Raw genomic sequence first — 14338 nt, forward strand, 5'->3', positions numbered from 1 at the left:
TAACCAAAAAATTTCAAAAATCCACTTTTTCATATTTTTTGACTTCCAAACTGTAAAACTTTTATCGGATCTTGATGCATACTGCAAAGACATTGTAGATTTTGTCGGCTATCCAAGTCATATATCAAAATAAAAATTGGCCACAAATATCTTCCTACATTGCAAAGTGCGAAGCCAATCTCAACGAATAAAAATTAAGAGTCGAATATCCCCGAAACCAGGAAATCGGAAATTGCAAATCGAACCACAAATGAAGATTTGGCAGCCCGAAATTTTTTCGAACTTTTGAGGTGGGCAATTTTAGTGCCCTACCAAGATTCACACGGACATCCTAGGGCCTTGAAATTTTGACTATGATCTCGTAAACAACTCAGTTTTGTTTATCCCATTGTGCGTTGTCTGTATTGGTAATTGTCCAATTAATAATGTCTTATGATGTTGTGGCCTATTGGACAGGACTTTGAAAATCCACCCTTTTTTTATACCATCCACCATAAGATGGGGGGTATACTAATTGCGTCATTCTGTTTGTAACTACTCGAAATATTCGTCTGAGACCCCATAAAGTATATATATTCTTGAACGTTGTGACATTTTATGTCGATAAAGCCATGTCCGTCCGTCTGTCCGTCCGTCTGTCCGTCCGTCTGTCTGTCGAAAGCACGCTAACTTCCGAAGGAGTAAAGCTAGCTGCTCGAAATTTTGCATAAATACTTCTTATTAGTGTAGGTCGGTTGGTATTGCAAATGGGCCATATCGGTCCATATTTTAATATAGCTGACATATAAACCGATCTTGGGTCTTGACTTCTTGAGCCTCTGTTATGATATCCAACAACTGTGCCAAGTATGGTTCAAATCGGTCTATAACCTGATATAGCTGCCATATAAACCGATTTTGGGTCTTGATTTCTTGAGTCTCTAGAGGGCGCAGTTCTTATCCGATTGGAATGAAATTTTGCACAACGTGTTTTGTTATGATACCCAACAACTGTGCCAAGTATGGTTCAAATCGGTCTATAACCTGATATAGCTGCCATATAAACCGATCATGGGTCTTGACTTCTTGAGCCTCTAAAGTGCGCAATTCTTTTCCGTTTGGAATGAAATTTTGCACGACGTGTTTTGTTATGATATCCAACAACTTTGGCAAGTATGGTTCATATCGGTCCATGTTTTGATATAGCTGCCATATAAACCGATCATGGCTCTTGACTTCTTGAGCCTCTAGAGTGCGCAATTCTTATCCGATTTGAATGAATTTTGGCACGTAGTATTTTATGACATAGTTATGACATCCAACAACTGTGCCAAGTATGGTTGAAATCGGTCCATAACCTGATATAGCTGTCATTTAAACAGATCTGGGGATTTTACTTCTTGAGCTTCTAGAGGGCCCAATTCCTATCCGATTTGGCTGAAATTTTACATGACGTATTTTATTCTTACTTTCAACAACTGTGTCAAATAACGTTCAAATCGGTCCATAACCTGATATAGCTGCCATATAAACCGATCTGGGATCTTGACTTCTTGATCCCTAGAGGTCGCAATTATTATCCGATATGCCTGAAATTTTGTACGACGGATCCTCTCATGACCATCAACAAACGTGTTTATTATGGTCTGAATCGGTCTATTGCCCGATACAGCTCCCATATAAATCGTTCTCTCTATTTTAATTCTTGAGCCCCCAATGGGCGCAATTCTTATTCGAATTGGCTGAATTTTTACACAGGTCTCCAAGATATAATTTAATTGTGGGGTATATAAGATTCGGCCCGGCCGAACTTAGCACGCTTTTACTTGTTATAGTACTCAGCCGGACGTAAAGCATGGGTTGTTCATGCATCATAGTCACACTAAGGACAACACCGCAAACCACTTTTTTGTCATTAACGTTTATTATATAATTCCCAGCGTTTATTTTTCCCTCATCCCTACTATTCTATTTTTCAAAAAATACTCATAATAAGCCCACTTCATCATCATCATCATCAACCCTGTTGTGTTTATTAAAATCAATAGCTATATTGAAATAAATACAATTACTTGCTACTTATTCTAGTTTGTCTGTAATACAATTAAGACTAAACACAAATAGAAATGGAGAAAAGAGAAGGGCCCAACACTTGCGATGCACACGCGCTGGTACAGAGCCAAATCAAGTATTGCAACGTACGTTGGCATCTCCATGGGGAATGGGGACATAGGGGGATGTCATGCCACGTGTGTTAGAAACAGGCAATGCTGGCCAATGTGACAAGGGGCTGCTGGGCCCAGAATGTGAATGCATTGATGTAGCCAATTTTTATACACACTACCCTAGGATGGGGGCATATTAATCTAGTCATACCCTTTGTAAAACCTCAAAAACAAAAAAATTAATCTGCGACCCCATAAAGTATATATATATTGTGGATCCCCTCGACATTCTGATTCGACCTAGCCATGTCCGTCCGTCTGTCGAAATCACGATAGCGGTCGAACGCGCAAAGCTGCCCACTTGAAACCTTGAACAGATACAAAATATTGATGTAAGTCATTGGCAATTGCAAATGGGCCATAACGGTTCAGATTTGGATATATCTTATATATAAATATCAATTTGTGTTTGTTTGTTTGCTTGGTTGTTTGTTTGTATGTTTGTGTGTTCCTTATAGACTCAGAAACGGCTGAACCGATTTTCTTGAATTTTTCACAGATGGTGCATAATGATCCCGTGGTGAAAATAGGGTACTACATTTTTTGATATCTGAAGGGGGGGTGGACCCTCCCCTTTACCCTAATTTTCAGAAACGCCAGATCTCGGAGATGGGTGGTGTGATTTAAGCGAAATTTTGTGTGCTCTCATATAGTACCCTAAATTTAAAAATGTGGTATCCAAATTTCGGATGGGGTACCTAGGGGGACCGCCCCACCCTAAAACCTACCAAACATATATTTAGACCAATCACGACAATATGGGACTCAAATAAAAGGTATTTAGGATAAGAAAACGTATCTGATATCCAATTGTTGGACCAAGTGCTAGGGGGACCACCCCAAGCCCCAAAACACCCCTAAATCGGACACATTTACCGACCATGACAATATGGGACTCAAATGAAAGGTATTTGCGAGTAGAATACGAATTTGATATCCAAATGTGTGACCATATTTCTGGTTGTCCACCCCTTCCCCAAAACACCCCCAAACTGGACTTATTTACTGACCATGAGAATATGGAGCTTAAATAAAAGGTATTTGAATGTTGAATTCGAATCTGTTATCCAAATATGGGACCAAGTGTTTGGGGGGCCGCCTCTCACCAAAAACATCCCCCAAAGGGGACAAATTTTCGACCATAGCAATATGGGGTTCAAATGAAAGGTCTTTGGGAGTAAAGCACGAATTTGATATCAATATTCGGGAGAAGTGTCTATGGGGCCACCCCATCCCCACAACACCACCCAAATAGTAAGTATTTTCTGACTAGCGCACGTCCCACCACCATAACAACCCCCAAATAGGACATATTTGCTCACCAAGACAATTTGGGTCTTAAAGAGAGTGGAACTAAATATTCATTGTTTTTAGGGCCAATACCGGACATATTTACTGACTTTTGCAATAAGGAGTTTAAATGAGATTAGCAAACGAATTTGATATCCAATTTTGAAATGATATATAGATATATGAGAATAGAGCACGTTGCTGATATATTTTCTGGGCTTTGAATTTGGGGGACCACCCCACTCCCCAAAACACCCCTAAATCAGGCATATTTACACCATGACAATGTGGGGCTTTAATTAAAGTTATTGGGGGGGGGGGGGGGGGGGGGGGTGGTAGAGCAAGAATTGATACCTATTTTCGGAACCAATTTTCTGGGGGTCTACCCCTTTCCCAAAATACTCCACAAACAGCTATTTTTTAGTGACCAACGCAATATAAGGCTCAAATAAAGGTATTTGGGTGTAGAATACGAATTTGATATCCAAGTGTCGGACCATGTATGTGGAGCAAGGAAAAAAAATTTTTCGACCATTCCAATATGTGGCTCAAATGAAAGGTATTTGAGACTAGAAAATGAATCTGATAACTTATTTTGGGGCCATGTGTTTCGGAGACGCCTCATCGTATAAACTCCCCTTAAACCAATGACAATATAGGGTTTAAATAAATGGTATTTGAGATAAGAGCCAGGTACGGTCCAAATCAGACCGTAAACCGTACCTGGCACAGTGGTTGAAAATCGTAACAGAACACCGCATGCAAAATCTCAGCCAAATCGGACAAAAATTGCTACTTATAAGGGCTCAAGAAGTCAAATCGGTAGATCGGTTTATATGGGAGCTATATCAGATAATAGACCGATTTGGACCATACTTGGCTCAGTAGTTGAAAGTCATAACACTACATGCAAAATTTTAGCCAAATCGGACAAAAATTGAGTCTTCCAGGGGCTTAAGAAGTCAAATCGAAAAATCGGTTTATATCTATATCTATCGGTTTATATCTATATCTATATCTGAACCAATATGGCCCATTTGAAATCCTCAATAACCTACATTAATATTAAGTATCTGTGCAAAGTTTCAAGCGGATAGCTTTATGTGTTCAACCGCTATTGTGATTTCGACAGATCTATATCTATATCTGAACCAATATGGCCCATTTGAAATCCTCAATAACCTACATTAATATTAAGTATCTGTGCAAAGTTTCAAGCGGATAGCTTTATGTGTTCAACCGCTATTGTGATTTCGACAGACGGACTGACGGACATGGCTAGATCGCCTCAGAACGTCGACCGGCGGACCCTCCCCCTTACCCTAATTTTAAAAACGCCAGATCTCGGAGATGTGTGCACTGGTTTAAGCGGAATATTGTATGCAACCTTATGGTATCCCAAAAACACGCAGTTGACATAAAACTTTAAGGTCACACAACCTGGGGAGACGCCCCATCCCAAAACACACCCGAACGGACATTTTTACCGATTGGGACAATATGGGTATCAAATGAAAGGTATTTAAGGGTAGAGTACGAACTTGGTGTACAAATTTCACCCAAAGTGTTGGGGGGTCCCCCACCCCCAAAAACCCCAACAGGACACTTAACTGCTTTGAGCAATATGGGTATCAAATGAAATTTGTGTGGAAGTTGAGTACACATCTGTTATAAAAATTTGGTCCGAGGTGTCGACGGGGCCTCCCCAACCCCAAAACAGGCATGAATGTCCAACGTCACAAAATGGGTATCAAATGAATGGTCTTTGAAGATTGACTACGAATCTGGTATACACTTTGGAGACAGAGCCCGGGACCAGCCAACCCTTTAAACACCCTTCGATCGGCATAGTATGGCTCAAATAAAAGAAGTTTGAGAGTAAAGCACTATCCTAATGTTTTTTCAAGGGCGGACGCTCCACCCTACACACCCCTCAAACTGCACATATTTGTGGACTTTGGCAAACAGCGGCCCAAATCTGTGTTATGTCCAAATTTTTGAGGGACGCCTCTAAATAGCAATGTGTACCTCAAACGTGGTTTTTGGGAGTATAGCATGAATCTGATATCCACTTTCGGGGCAAAGAGTTTGCTACTCAAATCCACCACCAAAATCAAGAGGATAAAGTAGATCTAATGTTCAAATTTTAATGCGCGGACCCTCTCCTTTCCTTATTTTTAAAGACGCCAGATCTCGGAGTGGGGCGATTTAGGCGAAATTTGGTTTGTTTATAATAACTCAAAAACAGATATTTAATATCAATATTTAGGGTGGGATATCTAGGGGGCCGCGCTACCTCCAAAGCCCGCCAAATGGAAATATAGACCAATAATGATAATATGGGTCTCAAATGAAAGGTATTTGAGACCAGACCACGAATCTGATGTATGAGGGTCCGCCTGACCCACAAAAATACCCATAATGGATATATTTAACGATCATAGCATTATGAGGCTCAAATGAAAGGTATTTGGGAGTAGAGCACCAATATGATACCACGTTGGGACGAAAAATCTGAAAGGACGTACCAGCACACCCAAACAGGACTTATTTCCTGACCGTGCCAGTATAGGTCTGAGATAAAACAAGTAAACGCGTATTAAATTCGGCCGGGCCGAATAATGGGTACCCACCACCATGAATTCCACTAAAAATTTGCACTTATTAACTGAGTTTGTATTTGAATTATATTGGTCTCAAGAAGTCATATCGGGATATCGGTACTTGGGTAGCCTATATCGCCATATTCACCGATTCAGATAAAACTTGGCATGGATGTTGTAAGTCGTAAGATAGGCTTTTGAACCAAGTTTTAGCCTAAACTGATAAAAATTTTGGTTTATTAGGGCTGAAGAAGTCAAATCCGGGGATCAGTTTATATGGAGCTTTATCTGTTTATAAACCGATTCAGATCATACATAGCACGGTTGTTGCAAGTCATAATTCAAATTTTTATTTCAAATTTTAGCCAAGTCAGATGAAAAATTCTAAGGGCTCAAGAAGTCAAATCCGGGTATAGGTTTATATGAGGATATATCTTTTCAAAAACCGATTCGGATCATATTTGGCATGGTTATTGGAAGTCATTAGTCAAAACTTTGTTCCAAATTTATGCCTAATCGGATGAAAATTTAAGCTTCTAATGGCTCAAGAATACAAATCCGATCATCGGTTTATATGGGGGCTTTATCTGTTTATATACCGATTCGGATCTTACCTGGCATGGATGTCGGAAATAATAACTCAAGTCTTTGATCCGAATTTCAGCCAAATCAGATGAAAATTGAGTCTTCTAACGGCTCAAGAAGACAAATTCTATAGGGACTATATCTGTTTATAGACCGATTCGGTTCATACTTGGCATGGATATTAGAAGTCATAACTCAAGTATTTATTCCAAATTTATGCCGAATCGGATGAGAATTGAGGTTTCTAGGGGCTCAAGAAGTCAAATAGGTTTATATGGGGGCTATATCCAAATCGGAATCGATATGGCCTATTTGCAATCCCAGCGACCTACATCAATAGGAAGTATTGTATTTATTCAAAATAGGAAGTATTGTATTTATTCAAAATAGAGACCGGGCCTAACTTTGGATACCCACCACCTCGGGTACATATATGAAAGCCTCCTGTCGCCACAATCCGGTGAAAACTGGATAACTTAAGCACCCAAGTTCGGCACGGACATTGAGTGGTGCAATATATGTCACTATTTTATTTATATGTCACTATTCTATTTTGTACAATAGAACAAAACATTGGTCTTTTTGGCAGCTATATCCAAATAAAAACCGATCTGAACCATATAATGGTCGGATATCGGGAGGCTCAGAACAACTCACTATATATAGTCCGATCTAATCCATATTTAGGTCAAATGTAGGGCGGCTTAACATAACCCACTGTTTCAAACTTCAGCGAAATCGGGTAATAAATAAATCAGTTATGGTTTTCAGACCCTTTATCGGGAGATTGGTCTATATGGCAGCTATATCTAAATATAATACGATCTAAACCATATTTAGGTCAGATTTCGGGAGGCTTAAAATAACTCACTGTTTTAAATTTCCGCGAAATCAGGTAATAAATAAAGCTTTTACGGGCTTTAGACCCTTTTCGGGAGATCGGTCTATATGGCAGCTATGTTTAAATATAGGCCGACCTGAATCATATTTGAGTCAGTTATCGGGAAGCCTTAAGGTACTTACTGTTTTAAATGTCAGTGAAATCGGACAAAATAAAGCATTTATGGGCATTAGACCCTTTATCGGCAGATCGGTCTATATAGCAGCTATTTCCAAATATGGTTCGATTTGGCCCGTTCAAGAACTTAACCAGCGTGCTTCAAAACGACGTATCTGTGCCAAATTTCAGCTCAATATCTCAATTTTTGAAGGCTGTAGAGTGATTACGACAGACGAACGGACTGTAAACCGGTCGCTTGATCATCCTTTTTCGGTTCGTAGAAGCTTTAATATTTGCTGGTTTGCCAGAAGTTTGGTATGTAGAATAAAATAATGCCCTTCAACTAAATTTATTTTCTAAACATTTTTAGCAGAATCCATATGGTGGGGGGTTCCCAAGATTCGGCCCGGCCGAACTTAGCACGATTTTACTTGTTATTTTTGAATTTACGCGTTGCTGATGTTTTGGATATTGTGAGGAAGAGTATTCTTATTGTACTCGTATAAAGCTACAGTTCAGATACTAAGCTCCTTATTCTAAAAGGGACAAGTTTCCCAGCCCCTCTAGATCGGGCAAATATTAATTTGTCATAGAGGTATTAAAGTGTTTTTTTCCAAATGATTTTATGTAAGATCTAGTTCTAAGTAGATTGTCGAAGCTACAGCCATAAAGCGAAGTAGCCAAGTGAGAAGCATGTTGAGTCCTTCTTATACCATAGACATACATACCTAATAATGCTGTTGAATACTATATTTAATTTTCTTTGGCTTAGCACAAAGAACATATCCAATATGGTATTACCAGGTGATGAAGAATGAGTGGGGTTTCTAGAATTGGTATGGTGCTAACATATTGTCCGTCAATTTGGAAGCTATAAGAATATTGGAATTAAAGTCCCCAGCTTTATTAACATCATTATATCCCAATGTTATGGTCCCTAAGCCATTGTGAATTTGATTCAAATCCATTGTATTGTTTGTCCGGTAGATTTGATTAAAATCCTAAGCAATTCTGCCTTCTTCTTCTTTTGGTTTTGTCATTGAAATTGAATGATGACACCATATCTTTTAATAAACGGCAATAGTAAGCGGCGATAAGATTAGCCGCTTAGCTAATAGCATATTTTTCCATCCAAGCTAATCGAGAAAATCCGCTTAATGGGTAAATAAAACACCCCTACTATAAAACTAAGATATTCGCAAAGGCAAGCGCATTTTTTAACGATTTTAAAGGTTAATATCTCCCAATAAGTAGTGTGTAGGCAAGCAGTACAAAATTTAGCTATGAGTTTATGACCAAATGTAGCCGCCGGTGGATCAGTCCCTTCTCCCAGTAGCGACCACAATTTTCAATAAAAAAAATTGTGGTATCTTTGCCAATTTCACAGTAAAAGTAGAATTTTGGCAATTTTTAGATGTTGAAAACTGTGGAGTGCTTCCCCCTTCCCTCCCAAAATAAAATCCTGGCTACGTTCCCGTGTGGATGGCACAGCTGAATGTGTTACTAAGCGTTTAAAAAAAGTTGCTTCGTAGTTAGCCAAAGTGGCAGTCGAGGCGGTACGACAATATTTATGATATTAAGTGCTTACTCGCAGAATGAAAAAAGACTTATTGATTTTTGTTTATTGTAACAGAAAACAGGGAAAAGCCACCCTGCTACAGCAATGGCGGTAGTAACAAAGGTAAATAGTAATACCATGGATATTGGCTGAAATGGTTGCTTGTCAGTGGGGCATTACGGCGTGAACTCGATTAGTGGCAACAAATGTTGCTTCACTTGCATATAAGCCAATCTATTGAATTTCATATTTAATACTCCACTGCAGTCTTAAATATTCTACTTCACTGCTACAAAAATTTCACTAAACCCCTGCCATCGTTTCGTTCTCAAAAACCTTCTATTCAGCATTATGGTGGTCTAGGTGGCGAGAGATGATTCATAAAAGTTCTTTTCTATTTTGCCAACACAATTGAATGAATAGAAAATGAACTACTTTGTGTGCACTTCAATTGTGAGCTTTGTGTGAATTGTTGGCGATAATGTCGCCGAAGTCATGGAATATGAACTTCAAAAGGGTAAGGAATTTGGGGTGATTGAGATTTTTTTTTAAAATATTTTCTTAGGGTTTCATTTACTTACCTGAGTCTTTACCTCCTTTAACACATATACCAAATCCATGATCAATTTGTTGATCACGTGACATGGTCACAGTACGTGTCGTTAATTCATGAATATTTGTCATACTGCGATCTCGGTCTCTTTCTCGATAAATCTGTAAAAAAGAAACAGATTTTGAGGATGTTAGAAAAATGGTAGCTTTGTACGACCAAAAGAAAAACATTTTAAAAATATCATTCTATAAATGCTTCCCAGAAAATACCTGTCAATAAACTCAAAAAAAAAAAAAACAAGTAAAAAGTCGTTAAGTTCGGCCGGGCCGAACTTTGGATACCCATCACCTCGGTTATATATGTAAACCACCTTCCGTTAAAATCCGGTGCAAAACTCATACCTTATGCCCCATAGCAGAAATATGTGGAGGGGCTTAACTTAACTCTTTGTCCCAAATTTCGGCAACATCGGACAATAAATGCGCTTTTTATGGCCCCAAAACCTAAAACCGAGAGATCGGTCTATATGGCAACTATATCCAAATCTAGACCGATCAGTGCGATAATGCAGAAGTATGTCAAGGGGCTTAATTTAATTCACTGTCCCAAATTTCGGCGACATTGGACTATAAATGCGTGATTTATGGGCCTAAGACCCCAAATCGGAGGATCGGTCTATATGGCAGCTATATCCAAATCTAGACCGATCTAAGCCAAATTGACGGAGGATGTCGAAGGGCCTAACACAACTCACTGCCCCAAATTTCAGCAAAATCGGTTAATAAATGTGGCTTTTATGGGCCTAAGACCCTAAATCGGCCGATCGGTCTATATGGGGGCTATATCAAGATATAGTCCGATATAGCCCATCTTCGAATTTAACCTGCTTATGGACAAAAAAAGAATCTGTGCAAAGTTTCAGCTCAATATCTCTATTTTTAAAGGCTGTAGCGTGATTTCAACAGGCAGACGGACAGACGGACGGACATGTCTAGATCGTCTTAGATTTCTACGCTGATCAAGAATATATATACTTTATAGGGTCGGAAATGGATATTTCGATGTGTTGCAAACGGAATGACAAAATGAATATACCCCCATCCTTCGGTGGTGGGTATAAAAAATAAAATAAAAAGTAAAAGCGTGCAAAGTGCGGCCGGGCCGAATCTTGGGAACCCACCACCATGGATTCTGCTAAAAATTTATGCAAAACAAATTTTGTTGAAGGACATACTTTTATTATACATACCAAACATCTATCAAACCAGCAAAAATTAAAGCTTCTAGGAACCGAACAGGGATGATCGAGAGACCTGTTTACATGGGAGCTATATCAGTTTATAGACCGATTTGGACCTTATTTGGTATAGTTGCAGGAAGTCGTAACAGAGACCCGCATGCAAAATTTCAGCCAGGCGCTAAAGAAGTCAAATCGGGAGATCGGTTTATATAGGTGCTATATTAGGTTACACACTGATTTAGATGGAATTTGGCCCAGATGTTGGAAGTCATAACAAAACTTTTTGTGCAAAATTTCAGTCAAATCCGACAAAAATTGCGGCTTCTATGGGCTTAAGAAGTCAAATCGGGCGATCACTTTATATGGGAGCTTTATCTAAATCTGAACCGTTATGGCCCATTTACAATCCCCAACGACCAACATTAATATACGGTGTCTGTGCAATATTTCAAGCGGCTACCTTTACGCGACAGAATGACGGACGGGAATGTCTAGATCGACTCAGAATATCGAGACGATTCAAAAATATATATACTTTATGGGGTCTTAGATGAATATTTCGAGGGAATAGATAAGAAGCCCACTGTAGCGTAGAGGTTAGAATGTTCGCATATGACGATGAACGCCTGGGTTCGAATCCTGGTGATAACATCAGAAAAATTTTCAGTGGTGGTTATCCACTGCTAATGCTGGCGACATTTGCGATGTAATCAAAACCGGGGGACCCATATAATCCGATCTCCCGAGCTGTATCAGGCTATAGATCGATTCAGACCATATTGGGCACGTACGTTAAAGGTCATGGGAGAAGCCGTTCCACTAAATTTCTGCCAATTCGGATGAGAATTGCGCCCTCTAAAGACTCAAGAAGTCGGTTTATATGGCAGCTATATAAGGTAATATACCGATTTGCGCCATACTAAGCACAGTTGTTGGAAGTCATAACAAAACACCTCATGCAAAATTTCGGCAAATCAAATGAGAATTGCGCCCTCTAGAGGCTCAATAAGTCAAGATCCCAGATCGGTGTATATGGCAGCTTTATCAAGTTATGTACCGATTTGCGTCATACTAAGTACAGTTGTTGGAAGTGACAGCAAATCACCTCATGCAAAATTCCAGCCAAATTGGATAAGAATTGCGCTCTCTAGAGGCTCAAGAAGTCAAGGCCCAAGATGGGTTTATATGGCAGCTATATCAAACCATGGACCGATTTGGCCCGTTTGCAATCCCAACCAACATTCACTAATAAAAAGTATTTGTGCAAAATTTCAAGCGCCTGGCTTTACTCTTTCGAAATTTATCATGCTTTCGACAGACGGACGGACGGACGGACATGGTTAAATCGACTTTAAATGGCATGACGATCAAGAATATATACACTTTATGGGGTCTTAGACGCATATTTCGAGGTGTTATAAACAGAATGATGAAATTAGTATACCCCCATCCTATGGTGGAGGGTATAAAAATCAAGTTTAGAGGCAGTAGTAGCTACAACGGCAGTAGAAATTTTGAAACCGACTGGAAGATGATCCAAAGAAAGGTAATTTATGGAAAAAGGATTCGATAAGAAATGCGACATATTCGTAAGAATTAATTTAAGAGTCGAGTGACTACACCTAGAAGAGGCAGGTATATAAGTAGGCCTATTTAGAAATGAAATGGTAAAAGGATACAAAGAGGTTGGGTCATTTATTGTAGAATATTACTCCAATTAAAAGCACTTAAACAATTGCAATTACGCTGCCCAACGTTGATATCGCCACAGAAAATATAGTTAAGGTTTGTGTCTATGCATTTATACCCCTAGGAAAGTAGACACTAGGTGAGGTTAGGTTGAAGAGAGGGTGCAGTTATTAATCCACCCCACGCCACTATGGACATACACCTTAGTCAGTAATCGGCTTGTTGGGAGCTCTAAAAACTATAAAGTTACCTCTAAAAAGAAAATTTTAAGTTAGGAATTCCGTGCTTTGTACAAAATCCTTAATTGTTTTCAATACAACTCCTCTAAGTTGGTTCATGTCTGATATTGTGTCTGCACCTTAGTGCCACTATCTGTTAGAGGCGAAAGCCGTGCAATGACAAAGGAAATGCTCCAGCGTCTCATCATCTTCCCGGCATGCCCTACACATGCTATCACTTGAGCACCGATTTTACATAAGTGTGCTCGTAGTCCTATGTGTCCCGTCATAATACCAATAGCTATACTAACCTCCTTCCTCCTTTCAGTAATAACCTCGTCTTCTTACGATATGTATCCCCCCATAGGATTTTCGCCGTCCTACCGACCGTTTCGGTGTTCCACAATGTTGCATGTGCATTCGTCGCCCACTCCCTTCACTCGGACTGCATCGACCCGAAAGGGTTCGGGTTAACCAAGTTTATTGACGGCAGTCCTCTGCCCTTCACCGCCAAATCGTCTGCCTTCTCATTTCCCCTTACTCCGTTATGGGCAGCCGCCTAAACGATGCGGATTTTGCCATCCTGAGAGAAGGCTTTAATCTCGTTCTTACATTGCAAGACTGTTCGTGATTTTACTGCCGGTAAAGATGTTCACACTCGACGTCCTCGCGTTAGCAGCACACCACCTCACACATTCCGTGATCGCCTTGATCTCCACCTGCACGACCATATTATGGTCAGGCAGTCTAAAACAAATCTCAGTCCCTGGGTTCTCAATGTCTAGCTTTGATCCATCCGTGTAGCATGATTTTCCAAATGGCAATTCCAGGGTTCCGTCAATCCAAAACTGTGCCGCTGGCAGCAGTGCCTCGCACTCAACCTCAAGGTTAAACTCAGGTGTCCGATCGGAAACCTCTTCACTTCCTTCCAGGTTTCCTATCGTCGCCTCGATTATACCGCGATGGTATGAGTTGCTCCCATCCTCAATCCATTCTCGCATCGCCTTATGTCTTATAGCTGCAGTGGCTGCTTCACAATTAATCTGTATGTCAATGGGTCGGATATCAAGAATAGTCTCCAGTGCCCTAGTGGGCGTGGTCCTCATCGCTCCGCCTATGCCAAGACAACATGTTCTCTGAACCTGTTGCATGGTGATTATGTCGCACTTTTTCTCCATAGCGGTCCACCAAACTACTGAGGCGTAAATAAGTATTGGTCTAATCACGCTTTTGTGGAGCCAGTGGACTCTTCCCTGATTCAGACCCCATTTCGAGCCTACGGCCCGTCTTCATAGTACCCAACATCTGTGAGCCATCTCAGAACGCTCCTGAATGTGACGCTTCCAATTCACTTTCCTGTCCAAGATCACACCTAAGTATTTGACCTTGTCAGATATC

The 14338-nt window shown here is 40.1% G+C and overlaps 1 protein-coding gene across 3 annotated transcripts in view; it reads right to left on the reverse strand.

Moving 5' to 3' along the window:
- LOC106084651 (whirlin) overlaps positions 1 to 14338 on the reverse strand; it is a 255495-nt gene that overhangs the window by 146711 nt on the left and 94446 nt on the right. For all 3 annotated transcript variants that reach the window (XM_059360094.1, XM_059360095.1, XM_013248507.2), the window contains exon 3: positions 9822 to 9954. In XM_059360094.1, the coding sequence (XP_059216077.1) occupies positions 9822 to 9954 (133 nt within the window). The remainder of the gene's footprint in view (positions 1 to 9821; positions 9955 to 14338) is intronic.

The sequence above is a fragment of the Stomoxys calcitrans genome, chromosome 1 (genome assembly GCF_963082655.1).
Source record: "Stomoxys calcitrans chromosome 1, idStoCalc2.1, whole genome shotgun sequence".
NCBI lineage: Eukaryota > Metazoa > Arthropoda > Insecta > Diptera > Muscidae > Stomoxys > Stomoxys calcitrans.